The 14,146-nt window shown below is 37.6% G+C and overlaps 1 protein-coding gene across 1 annotated transcript in view; it reads right to left on the bottom strand.

Moving 5' to 3' along the window:
- Positions 1-14,146, bottom strand: part of GRAMD1C (GRAM domain containing 1C) — a 45,190-nt gene that overhangs the window by 7,139 nt on the left and 23,905 nt on the right. The window contains exons 6-10 of the mRNA XM_040980458.1: positions 8,598-8,716; positions 5,548-5,690; positions 4,786-4,889; positions 3,271-3,447; positions 1,731-1,791 (exon numbers count right to left, since the gene is read on the bottom strand). Of these exons, the coding sequence (XP_040836392.1) occupies positions 1,731-1,791; positions 3,271-3,447; positions 4,786-4,889; positions 5,548-5,690; positions 8,598-8,716 (604 nt within the window). The remainder of the gene's footprint in view (positions 1-1,730; positions 1,792-3,270; positions 3,448-4,785; positions 4,890-5,547; positions 5,691-8,597; positions 8,717-14,146) is intronic.

Here is a 14,146-nt window from a genome sequence, read left to right on the forward strand (position 1 = left end):
CTAACCACAGGCTGGAATTGAGTCTGACATCTCTTTGCCAGGAATCCCAGCCAGTATTGATGTGTGACCACCAGCTTAGAAATCCACCTGGTAAGCTTTCAGGATCTATTTTTGAGTGCCTTTGACCTAAGCTATTATATACCCATAATGCTTCATTTCAAAAAGGAAACGAAGATCAATATGGAGCTGATCTCAGGCAGACTATGATGTATTCCCAGGAGAAGCCAAAAAATAAATATACTGTTCAGCAAAAATTTTGCTTCTCTTAGACAAAGTATAAAATACCAAACATGCATCAATGTTATATTATAGAAAGTATTACATGCTAAATGAACTTAATGTGGTGGTTTTCAAAGTAGTTTTTCACATGAGTGCATAACTGGAAGTGAATGAATAAATACATTATTATACATACAAGCATATGGGTGACATCTCACTACTTTTTCTGTGTTAAAATTTTGACTTAAATTTAAAAATTGTAATGTTCATTTTTGTCCTTTGAGATTTTTTAAAATAATAGCAAGAAAATTAAATGTGTGTATTATTTTGACTTTAAAGTTATTATATAGTCAACATTTGAGTATGATTTTATATAAAGTAGTACAAAAGAAAACTGAGGATGTTTGCCATTAAAAACGGTGGTCGCATCTCAGTGGAAGAGATGATATTCTGCCAGCTCAACTTTCAGACCAAGGATGGTCTCCCAATGAAATTGTTGAATTTATCTGGACAATAAGATGCTGGACTCTCCACATGGTCCATGCCCGCAATGAAGGAATCATGATTGGATATGATCTGTACTACTGTAACAATATAGAGAAATTCAGCATGGGGGAAGGGCTTGGGCAGGGGTTGGGGAAATACCAGAGCATATGAAACTGTGTCATAAAATGATATAAAATTTTAAAAAAAATGGTGGTCGCAAATCAGTTTAAGCATAATGTGAAACCTGTTATAAAACCCCTAGGAACCACAAACATTTTCTATGTATTGCAATGTATGATTACAAAGAAGCAGCTAATGTGAAAGCTTTATTCTATCCATGTATGACGCAGAGCAGATCACTGAGGTCCAGGTCCGTCCCATTCAGTCAGAAGGGCTGCTCTGACCCCTAAACAGCTGTGTGGGCGTCAGTACTCAGAAATGGGATGAAGTCTGCTGAATGGCTTTGATCATACATTCTGGGATCCATGCCCCGGTATTTTTCAGCATATCACATTCAGTTCACTTGCATCAGAATAATCCGGGGTGATTGCTTCCAAGTACTAATTCTTGATACCCAAGGAAGGCCTACTCAATCTATGTCTGGCAGTAGGATTGAAAAAGCTGCATTTGCACAAACTCACCAAGTGATTATTAGGCATAGTCAGGGTAGGAATCCCTGGTCTAGTCAAAGAAAGTGCTTTTGAGACTTTACTGGCATGTAAACATAAATGCTTCTATTCAACGTACAAAACTTCCAAAAAAATTGATGATGGTAGAAATAGATGGGTTAAAAAATAAGAAAAGCATTTAATAAGCATTTTATATTCCCTCAAATTTAAGAATTCTGAAAATCATACATCAAAATCTATCAGCCTGAAATTTACAAAATTATCGTTTTTGCGGGAGAACATTGGCCAAATAGTAACAATTTCTACAATAATGCATGTATGCATTCCAATTATCTTGACAACTAGTTCAGGATAAACAAAGACGCAACAAAGAAAGTATTCATAACAAATACTTACAAAATACTCATCACCACCACCAGGGCGGTGCTGTAGTCTTCCACTTCCTTCTTCCTTCTTCCTGCATTTCAAAAGCAAAAGGCTGTGTTAGAAGGCAGACTGTGATCATATACTACTACAACTGGTACATTCACTTGAAAAGAACTAGAAAAAAAAATTTAATTATTTGTAAAGACAAAATGATTTACAGCAAAACCCTATTTCCTTTTTTAAATTTCTGATATCCTGAGTAATCTGAAACAAATTTACATAGAGAAAACCTACTGAGTCCTTCAGATTTTGCCTATATTAAAATTAACTTGCTATTTTTTTTAAAGTTTTATTTATTTTTCATTGCAAAGTCAGATATATAGAGAGAAGAGGAGAAAGAGAGGAATATATTCCGTTTGATGATTCACTCCCCAAGCGGCCACAATGGCCGTTGCTGCGCTAATTTGAAGGCAGGAGACAGGAGCTCTTCCGAGTCTCCCACGCAGGTGCAGGGTCCCAAGGGTTTGGGCTGTCCTCGACTGCTTTCTCACACCACAAGCAGGGAGCTGGATGGAAAGTGGGACTGTCGGATTAGAACCAGCACCCATATGTGATCCCAGCATGTGTGAGGCTGAACTTTAACCACTAGGCTACCATGCTGGGTCTGAAATTAACTTGTGATTTAATTAAATAAGCAACACATCATGGATGATATTTTATTATTGTCTCTGACCATGATATTTGATATAGTTCATGTACCATGTTTCCCTCTCTTTAAAAAATTCAACTGTTCACCATTACCCAGTCTTTCAAATTCCATACTTAAGGGATCCTTCATTTTAAATAGTAGATAAATAGATTATATGAGGCTTAGAAGACTTGATAATGTAGGAGGAGAAAAAAGTATGACAACAATATGTGTATATATATGTGTGTGTATATATGTGTATATATATAAGATATAATATGTATAATATATAATATATGAGATATATATATACACACATATACATCTTATATATAATATAAGAAGGAGGGAGAAACACTTAGTAGAAACCAGATGTCTTCTACCTTGACAGTGAGGATAATAAAAGTCAAAGTACATCTTGAATTTTTTACTGGGCTAGTCCTGGCAGTACACAAAGATTTAAGAGTAGAACCTTTAGAGGCAGAAGTCAGAAGTTTGTAAATGCTAACTAGGTATGCAATAAAAGAGCAAGGCCACCCAGAGTCACACAGGCAGTGACTGTGGTGAGGGCTGTGCTGAGCTGTGGAGCACCCAGCTCTGACTACAGAGCTCCAACCAATGGCTACTGTGAAGGGTTTTGGGTATTGGGTTGTCAGAGCACAGTTTTTATATAAAAAAATTTTTAGTATGCCTGTGGGCAAAATAAAATACTACACTGAGTCTGTGCCTGCCTCCTTTATACTCCTTCTTCAGTTGTCTTTAAAGGACTCAGTGTGCGATCAACATCAAGAATGGTGGAAGACATCTGAGACCTCCCAATATGTGTTACACACAACAGGCACAATCTGCTTCGTTTTACTAAACATTTTCAGCTCTATGCACCTGTGAGATCCCCTTTGGCCTCGAAGGCTACATCTCCAGAAGAACGCTGAGAAGAAAGTTTAGGGGGTGCTTCTGCTGTCCGGTTGAATGTGCGCTTTCTCCTTCGCAGGCCACTAAGTTTTCCAGGTTCTTCAATGGACTGATTCAACACAGATTCTTCCATTAACAAATCCGACTCTAAGAAGTAGAGGGGGAAGAGATCTTTAAATAGTGATGAAAACTTCTCAACTGTAAGACACAAGGATTTTGGGTGAGCTGGTGGGTATTTGTTTAAGCTTGGGAATTTTTTTTTAACCATTCTTTAGGTTCTTATGGCTTAGATTCAAACTTCACTCTTAATGAAAAGCTTGGGAGAGCACAATGACCCCATAATGAGGCTTCATTGTTCTAGGAAGAACGTGTATGAATAAATGATGGGATCATGAGAGCAAATTTGCCATGTGCGATGTTAAATATTAATGTAATGGTTTCAGTTATGGAAACAACAGGCTGCCCATTTACACTGGATCATTAGAAAGATTTCCAGATAGGTTATGGTACTCATCTACCTCAGAGGAAGAAGGAACATAGAATAGTTCTAATTTTCAATGACAGTGTGTAGGAAGGGAAGTGTTAGTGAAGAAATTCTATGAACAGTTTAACAGCCTAATTTTTTCCAGTTATTTCAACTTTTTTAACACCATATTTTTTTTAGAAGCTTATTATTCAGTGAACAAGCTAATTCTTTAGTTTCATTTGCTCCATTCCTTATGAGGAGTTTAATAATGAAATCATGAAAGGGAGAAACTCAAGGAAAATAAACAATCAACAAAAAGATGATAAAGCCTTAAATTACTCTGAACTGTCGAATCATCATTTCTTCTTCCAACTAAAATTAATTAATGTGTGTTGATATATGTTTATATGCATATTTTTTAGTCATGCGCATGTTAAGAATTACACAGAGTAACTATATCATTTCCAGTATGCTCCTTTACCAAAACGACTTAAGTAACATAATGCCATTGCTAGACAGGCTGACATCATGCTGTGAAATTTGACTCCCAGCTTTCACTTTTAGAGAAGAACGGGCTTGAGGACTCTTCAAACCTTAGAGACAGAAAAGTTTCCCCATCTGGTCTGGTTGTGCACCTGCAGTCAGCTTCACGGCCTCCTTGCAAAAGAGGGAGTACTATCAACTGCTCTTAGCTACACGGATTTCAATCCCTTCTTTCACAAAACAGAGAACAGGCATACTCACCTCATAGTATTGTTCTGAGTGTGAAATAAGTTAGTTTTGACAAAGTACATAGGACTCTTAAGTCTGGCATATACTAAGCATTACACTCATGGTTTTTGCTAGGCTCAGGCAAAGTTCTGAAATTCCCCAAGCGGTACACAATGTGAGAAATGTGACAACATTAGTGAAAGTCATTGTAACATCATTTATCAGTTCCTTCTATGAATTCAAAGATTCAATCACCATTTTTATTAGTAGGTGCTATTTTTACGAAAATAAATTTAAAAATCACAAACCAAGTTGTTTGAAATAGTGCTCTAACGAACTCCAGGAATTCTTCTCAATAAGAGATTTGATAATGCCCCATGGATGCTTTCTGTATTTCATATCTGTAGAAACTCTAATAAGAATGAAAAATAATATTTAGGATTCTAGTTATATTAATATTATCAACATATATGCAAGACTATTCATCAGAAAGTAAAAAATTCAAAGTCACTAAAATTGTAAAAGCAAATGCGCTCATTAATAATGACCATTTAAAAAATTATTATGCTGCTAACAATTTTATCATTTTTTCCTTGTAACTACCTTTCACTTTATTTCTTTCCTTTCTCTACCCATGAATTGCATTACCTAAACAGCAAAAAGGCCAAAAACAAATGCTAAATCTTCTAACTGCTATCATTACCTCTTTAATGTATCGTTTCTGATTTCTCAATGCAGTAGGTTTGGTTACTGCTACCTAGTGCTCCCTAAGAATTCCCAGACCCCTTTCTATTAAACAGCCTCACATGATTACTTCTGGCCAATCCTTATGCTCTTCCTTCTTATGTCAGCTGAACTGACCTTCCTATGAACTGTGTTGCTCCAATTACCAAAGGCTTCTTCAGCTGGAGCTTTGGAGGGAGAAGCCTGACCCCTCTGCTGACCAGTGTTGGACATGTAATCTAAGTAAAAAATCAAGCTGCTGTGTAAAGCAAAGAAAGCATGACTACCATGGTACCTGAGCATAACCCAGCCTATCCTCATGAACACAAGGATTTACAACAGCTCACCTCAGCCTGCACTTCTGTTTTGAAGATCGAATAATACAGTATCTGTTCACAGTATAGAAGTAATCATGGTAGGGAACATCATGAGTCAGGACTTCCGCATCTACCATGTAAAACTGTGCTTCTCGACTTTCTTTGTACAGAGTCTGTCAAAATAAGATTTTAAAAACTATATAAGTACATATTCGGGCGGTAGTGCAATGGTTAAGGTTCTCGCCTTGAACGCACCAAGATCCCATACGGGCGCCGGTTCTAATCCTGATGGCTCCACTTCCCCTCCAGCTCCCTGCTTGTGGCCTGGGAAAGCAGTCAAGGATGGCCCAAAGCCTTGGGACCCTGCACCCCCATGGGAGAACTGGAAGAGTTCTTGGTTCCTGGCTTCGGATCAGCGCAGCAACAGCCATTGCAGCCATTTGGGGAGTGAATCATTGGACAGAAGATCTTCCTCTCTGTCTCTCCTCCTCTCTGTATATCTGCCTTTTCAATAAAATAAATAAATCTTAAAAAAGACTATATAAGTACATATTTAATATTTTGAGTTTCTTGGCTTTTCCTTCTCAGAAATGACAAAAGATGTGAGGAGTCAATGAACAAGGCTAGAAGAGCCTCCATGTTGGCTGTGCTGTCTGCAAGTTGAGAAGGTAATCAACAAATAATATTTGCTAGGTCAGTGTTGTGATGTAACAGGTTAAGCAGTCACCTTGAGCACCAGCATCCCTTTTGGACACTAGTTTCAGCCTCAGTTCCACTTTCAACAACTCTGTGCTAATGTTCTGGGGAAGCAGGCCAAACACAGCCCAAGTACTTAGGTCCATACACACATGTGAGAGACCCAGAAGTCCTAAACAATGCAATCATCTGGGGAGTAAATCAGAGGATGGAAGAGCTTCTCTCTCTGCACCTGTACGTTTCAGATAAAAATAAATAAGTAGCCTAAACTTCTTTTTAAAATACTGTTGGTTTTCTTCCATTTTCTTGCACATTTTTTTTTTCTTTTAGGCATGAAAAGGGAAAAAGAATCATATCATCTCTTTGTGTTTATTCATTTATAGGGTTGTAAATTTCTGTTAAGGGAGCAACTGAAAATCAATTGAACAAAATAAGGATCCTCACTTCCACATTCATCAGAATTTAGCAAAACTACCTCTCACCACAAATGTGAAGAAGGAAATCAGTAAAACAAATATCACTTTCCAGTCACAGGATTTAAAGTGGTTATCAGCCAAAATGTGCTGACATTAATCACATTTTTTCTACCCACCCTCTCAGGAAGAAAAGTTTCCAAGATTACCAAGGACTACTGGAATGCCAAATTTTTATCGAATGCTTGACAATCTTTTGAATGTTTTTGAAAGATACCATGCAATCCAAACAATGTATGTTCCATTTGAAATACCACAGTATCCCTTTCAGAATTTTCCTGCCAAGGTTTACACTGAAGGCACATCCACCACAGGATTAAGAACTTAAAAACTCTAACAAATGCCAAATTAAATTGCTTTGCATTTCTTCTCTTTAATTAGTAATGTATTGGTTATTAAGTATTTTTAATAAATAATATTAATTACTAGTATTAATAAATGATTGTTATTAAAAAAAAAGAAAGATAAGGGAGAGGGCAGGCATTTCATGCAGAACAACTCCTAAGTGAGTGCCTGGGTTCAAGCATTAGCTCCGCTCTGCAGCAGCCCTTTCCAGCTTCCTGCTAACACACATCCTTGGAGGCAGATCATGTACTTGGGTGGTCCCTGGCCACCCACATGGAAGGCTTAGATTGAGTTCTGGGCTGGCCCAGCCCTGACTACTACAGGCACTTCGGGAATAAGCTGGAGGATGAAGATCTCTCTCTATGAAATACAATGAATAATTTTTTAACATGAACAAAAGGTAAAGAAACAAGTTCCAGGGCTGGAGCTATGGCTCAATGGCTAATCCTACACCTGTAAGAGCTGGTATCCTCTATGGGTGCCAGTTCAAGTCCCTGCTGCTTCATTTCTGATCTAGTTCCCTGCTTATGGCATGACAAAGCAGAGGACAGTCCAAAGCCTTGGGATTCTGCACCTGTCTGGGAGACCTGGCTCCTGGCTTTGGATTGGCTTAGCTCCAGCCATTGTCGCCATTTGGAGAGTGAAACAAGGATGGAAGATCTTTCTGTCTTTCCTTCTCTCCATAAACGTGACTTTACAGTAAAAATAAATAAATCTTAAAAATAAAGAGAGAAAAAAGGAAGGAATGGAGAAAGGAAGAAAGGGAGAGAGGAAAAAAAGAAATAGCAATGCCTTTTAATGCTGATGCACAAATCTGTGAGAGCACAACTGGTTCAGATGTCCTTTGCAAAACAGCTAAACCATGTTTCAACACAATTAGCCAAACACGCTTCACTGTAAGAAGAATAACATTAAATAGCTTATATTCTCCACATATATTAGCAGCCATGTAGTTATTTGGCTTTAACCCTTGACATGATTCTGTAAATCATATTTCAGTAATGTTTCTGCTTTTAAATTTATATTATGTAAAACTGTGAGCACACACAAGAGTAGAAATGAAGTACAATGAACTCTCATGACCTTATGTGCCAAAGGCAACATTAACTCAGGCCCAGCCCTGTTTGATCCATGCCCCAGCCCCGCCTTCCCACCCACCACCACCCTCCATCTGACTATGCTGCACCTGAAGCAAACCCAGAAGCCACTGCAATTTCACCCACAAATACTTCAGTTTTTGTTTATAAATTTTTCTGTCTATAAATTCTTAACTATATTTCTTTTTTAAATGTTATTTTCTTTAAAATATAGCTATAAGACCACTATTATACATAATATACAGTTCTCTAAATCTTATATCTTTTTAACTAGTGATCTGCTTGGATTAAATTTGAGTTGGTATAGTTTATATGCCTCTTAAGTCTCTTAATATGATCATTTCTCTCTCTTCAGTTTTCCTGATCTTTATTTGTTCAATTTGCCTTGTAAATTGCTGAACTATAATAGGCATCTCCTCTCCTCACAGGAAGGATTCTTCTGGAATACCAGCAAAGTGGACATGCATACCTGCTTCTCGGTGGCACTGGTGCTTTTCCCGGTAAGAGGATTGTTAAGTACGATAGTGTAGGTCATGGTTCTCAGCTGATCACCTCCAGCTTCCACAGTCCAAGGAGTAGATACTACGTCTAATCACAGAAAACAGAAAGTAATTGGTTCTAACATTTTTTAAAGTTTAATCTATTTGAAAGGCAGAATAAGAGAGAGAACTTTATCCATCTGCTGTTTTATTCCCCAAAGGTCCACAAAATCCAGGTCTGAACTAGGTCAAAACCAACAGCCAAGAACTCCATCAGAACCTAAGTACTTGGCCCCCATCTGCTGCCTCCCAGGTGCACTGGCAGAAGCTGGAATGGAAGCAGAGGTGAGACTCCCCAGGCACTCTGGTACATGCTGCTCACTAGCCAAAATGGCAATCTAATCCACATCACTACAACATCTGCTTTCCCACATTTTTATTTTTGACTACTCGAACACTCCTTACAACTCCATTTTAATTTAACATTAAAGGAAAGAGTACTTCAAAATAATTATGAAAAATTGGAATGGGAAGATAGGGAGTTTTTCTGGATGCAAAAGCATGTTCGAAAATTACTCATAGTTTTTTTCATAGCATGCATTTCCATGAGCTTCCTCATGCCACACAAGTGGCATGATCTCCATCTCTGATTCATTTATTTCTAATTTTTTTGTATTAATGCATGTTTTACTTTTTTTTAAAATAAAAGTTGGTTTATATTTAGGCTTCCTTTTAAAAATGTCTAGTAGTTTGGACCTGGCGTGACAGCCTAGTGGCTAAATCCTCACCTTGTATATGCAGGGATCTCATATGGGCACCAATTCATGTCCTGGCTGTTTTACTTTCCATCTAGCTCCCTGCTTATGACCTGGGAAAGCAGTGGAGGATGGCCCAAAGCCCTAGGACCCTGCACCCATATGGGAGACCCAGAAAAAGCTCCTGACTCCTCGCTCCGGATTGGCTCAGCTCCAGACATCACAACCTCTTGGGAAGTGAACCACTGGATGGAATATCTTTGTGTCTCTCCTGAGCTTTCTACAAATCTGCCTTTCCAATAAAAATAAATAAATCTTTTTAAAAAGTAGTATCTCATCAGAGGCAGAAGAACACTCAAAATTCCCACCACTGAAGATAAAACTTTGGAATATATTTTTCATTATGCAACAATATGACCTTGGTACCAAGTGGTAGAAAAATGTCAGTTATGAGAAATCATCCAATCAGTGGTTTGTCTGCTAAAATCTTTAGTAAAGTTAAGGCAATAGAATATAAACTATTATATAATATTTTTATGTTAAGAAGGCAATAGAATCATTTCCACTTATGGCAAAAACTTAGTAGAAACCATTTTTTAATTACTCAAGGCAAGCACAATGAGTGAAAACTCCCTTTGAACAGAGACATAGCTATAAAACACAGCACTGTACAGTGAAGGTCATTTCATTCAGCCAGCCCAAATTGGGGAAGTATAGATAAGAGCATTATCAACTCTATTCAAAAGACCAGAAGAAATAAGCTAAAGCAAACACAAATAGACTTAGGCAATTTCTTAATATATTTGGCTTCTATTCAGCAACATCCTGAAGCATAAAAGCCTTTACCTAACCCATTATCCATCATCAAAGGAATACAGCAAGGCTTTATGATATAGCCAATTTTACTCAACTTCTTTTATACCATTAGGCTCAGGAATTTAATGAGGGATCTTGATGCTGCCTTTTCAGTATCTGCAAAGATCTTGTAAATAAGTTTAAAAGACAAACAAGCATATCACAAACTATGGAATCTGAACATGAAATAAGATATTCAGTTAATTTCAAAATATTTTCTAAAGATTACTTTGGTCAAAATTTCAAGAAAATAATACTAAAAATACACAGTTAAACAGGATTTAAAGATATCAATGGATTTTGCCATTTAAAATGCAGTGTTTGGGCCCAGCGGCATGGCCTAGCAGCTAAAGTCCTCGCCTTGAATGCGCTGGGATCCCATATGGGCACCAGTTCTAATCCTGGAAACTCCACTTCCCATCCAGCTCCCTGCTTATATGGCTTGGGAAAGCAGTCAAGGACGACCCAAAGCTTTGGGACTCTGCACCCACGTGGGAGACCTGGAAGAGTCTCCTGGCTTCGGATCAGCATAGCATCGGCCATTGCGCTCACTTGGGAGTGAATCATCGGGCGGAAGATCTTCCTCTCTGTCTCTCCTCCTCTCTGTATATCTGACTTTCCAATAAATAAATAAATCTTTAAAAAAAAATGCAGTGTTCAACAAAGGCACTGAACAACAACAACAACAAAAACAACTTCTTCCCATTCCTGTGACATCTGTGTTTTCACCAATGTTGTCAAGACCTGCTGAGTACTATACACTACACATCATCTAGCAATACTCTTCCAGTCCCTCAGTAAAGCTCATACAACATAAAACATCTGGAATGAAACCGTAAGAAAAATGGTAACAGTCCAGGAAAGGACCATATGAGCCATTTTGACATCTTTAGATGAAATAACACATAGCAGGACTTGCAAAGCTGACAGGTAAAGAACACACTGAAGCAATAAAGTTTTTAAATAGGAAAATCTTCATATCCAATGGGCTGGCTATTGTTAAAAAAATAAATATTAGAAGTGTTGGCAAAGGTGTAGAATTAAGGTGTGGATTAAAGATAATACCGATTTAAAGTCAACTAATGAAGAAAAAAATTAGATCCAGCAGTAGTAGTTTCAATACTGGAATTTAATCCATAAATAATTATTAAAGCAAGAAATTTTAAACAAAGCTCTTAATATTTTTAAAAGAAGCCCTTGAAACTCATCTTGCAGAAATATATAGCTGTGATTGCCAGGCAGTAAGTTCAGAGGGCAGTAGTGTGACTTGCAGTCACAACAGCTTCTCTCTGGGTGTAAAGCTTTTAAACTAAATCTATGTATAACTGGCAAGGTGCCCACTTAGACTTTAAATTCAACAGGAGCCTTCACTTCTAAAAGTCATTTATAACATCAGATGGAAGATATAGTCATATGTATGGAACCTCATATGATATCACACAGGTGAAAATGTGTTTCAAAAGACAAATTTGATTAAGTAATAGCATACACTAATATGTTTGTTATGGGCTTTTTTTTTTTGGCCATAAATATGGCAGGGTACCATAAACAGAAATCACGTGAGTAAATGAAGCAAGGGGTAGGACTTTAGTCAAACATTTAAGATGCCTCTTGGGATGCCTGGGTTTGAGTCCCAGCTTTACTTCAGGTTCCAACTTCCTCCTAAAGTACATCTTGGGAAGCAACAGGTGCCACTCACCAGGAACATTTGGGTTGAGTTTTCAGCTCCCAGCTTTGGTCTGGCCCAGCCTTGCTGTTGCTGGTTTCTAGAGCATGGACCATTGGATGGGAGCTCTCTGTCTTTCTGTCTGCCTACATTACTGACTCTCTGCCCCACAAATAAAGCTTAAAATTCAAAAAACAAAAAAAAATCAAGGGAAATGATACATCCAACTGTACTTCAGGTAGAAATGAACAGCAAGAAATTACAAAATAATCCAGGACAGATAATAATAACTTAAGTATAAGCTACTGAGTAAAGAAGATTTTTACCTCCCATATATAACACTTTTTTTAAAACTGGAAAAGAAAAATAGATACTTTTTAAAAAAATTATGCAACTCAATATAATTATAAGACTCATAACTATCAATTAGAAATTTTTGTTACTCCACTATTGCTAGTAGGAAGAAATAATTTTAGTACATGTAAAATCCATATCAATTTTAATATCTATAAAAATAGGTTTTTTTTATGTAAGTTTCAAAAAAGAGAATATTATGTTCTTAGAACTGCATCTATAAATCACACTGAATCTGTTAAAAAGTAATGAATCTTTTCTAAATTTTAAAGAAAAAATAAAATCAGCTTCTTATTAAAAACCCTAGAGTATAAATTGTATTTAACTTGAATGCAGAAGGGTTCAGCATGGTATCCTAGAAAGCTAATCCTCTACCTGCAGTGCCAATATTCCATTTGGGCATGTTTTCCATCTCAGCTGCTCCATTTCCCATCTAGCTCTTTGCTTACATCTTTGAAAAGCACAGGAAGAAGGCCCAAATGAAGTTCCTGGCTCCCAGTTTTGGATTAGCCCACTCTGGCTGTTGTCACCATTTGGAGACTGAACCAGAGGATGGAAGACTCCTATTTCTTTCATTTTCTTACTGTAAAATATGCCTTTCCAATAAAAGTTAAAAAAATAAATCCTTAAAAAACAAACTGACTGAAGAATCATTTTCTCTTTGACTGTGTCAGCTGAATGACCCTGCATGAACCTATGCTGCTGCTAGGTTCTAGTTTTACAGAATCAGCTGAACCATATGCTCTCCAAATCAACAAAGTACCTAGAGACACAGAGGATCAATTCAAGTCAACACTAACCAGAAGCTGAGCTGAGATATTTACCAAGAGAGAACTTTTAATTTATCAATACTTTTTGTGAATTGAAAATAATTTCCTAAATGTAATCTTCTTTTGTACTTTCATTGAAGTATATGACAGAATCTGTAATCTCAAGTGTATAACACCATGATTTTAAGATGTATTTATTTATTTTACAGGCAGAGTTGGGAGTGGGGGGAGTAGATAGAAAGAGGCAGAGGGAGAGAGGAGGAAGGATGAGAGGGAGAAAAAGAGAGCGCAAAAGACGTTTCATCCACTGGTTCAACCCCAGATGGCTGAAACAGCCAGGGCTAAGCCTGGAGCTCCATCTAGGTCTTTCCCATGGCAGGCAGTGGCCCCAAAACCTGACCATCTTCTGCTGTTTTCCTAGACACCTTAGCAGGAAACTTGTTTGGATGTAAAGTAGCTGGGACTCAAACCAATGTATACACAGGATGCTGGGGTCAAAATGGCAACCCCAAGCTCCACAATTTTCACAAAGAAAACACAGATCTATACTAGCACTCCGAATCAAGACAGAGAACTTCCACTCCAAAAATTTTCTCCTAGACTTTACCCACACAACTGTGGACAAAGGGAAATAACTACTATATTGACATGATGCTCATAGATTAAATGTTTTAATTTTATAAACATAAATTACATAAGGGTCAGCATTATGGCATAGTGACTCAAATCCAGGCTGTTCTGCTTTTGATCCAGCTTCCTGCTAATGCACCTGGAAAAGCAGCAGAAGATGCACTAAGTGTCAGGGCACCCAAAACCCACATGGGAAACCCAGATAGAATTCCTTTTGTTCCTGGATTCAACCTGGTCCAGCCCCAATCATCGTGGTCATCTGAGGAGTTCAACAATGTGTGAAAGAGCTCTGTCTCTGTCATCCTGAGTTTCAAATAAATAAATAACAAATATATCTTTCAAAAAATAAATTAGATAGTATGTACATTAAAAAATTTGTTTACTTTAAAGGCAGTTACAGAGACAGAGGGAGAATCAGATAGAGAGGTGCTCCGTCCACTGATTCATTCCCCAAACAGCTGCAACTCCCAGAGTTGAGCTGTCCTAAAGCCAGAAACCACTAGCTTTCC

Source organism: Ochotona curzoniae, unplaced genomic scaffold, assembly GCF_017591425.1.
Source record: "Ochotona curzoniae isolate NIBS_2020 unplaced genomic scaffold, NIBS_Ocur_1.0 contig_3498, whole genome shotgun sequence".
Classification (NCBI taxonomy): domain Eukaryota; kingdom Metazoa; phylum Chordata; class Mammalia; order Lagomorpha; family Ochotonidae; genus Ochotona; species Ochotona curzoniae.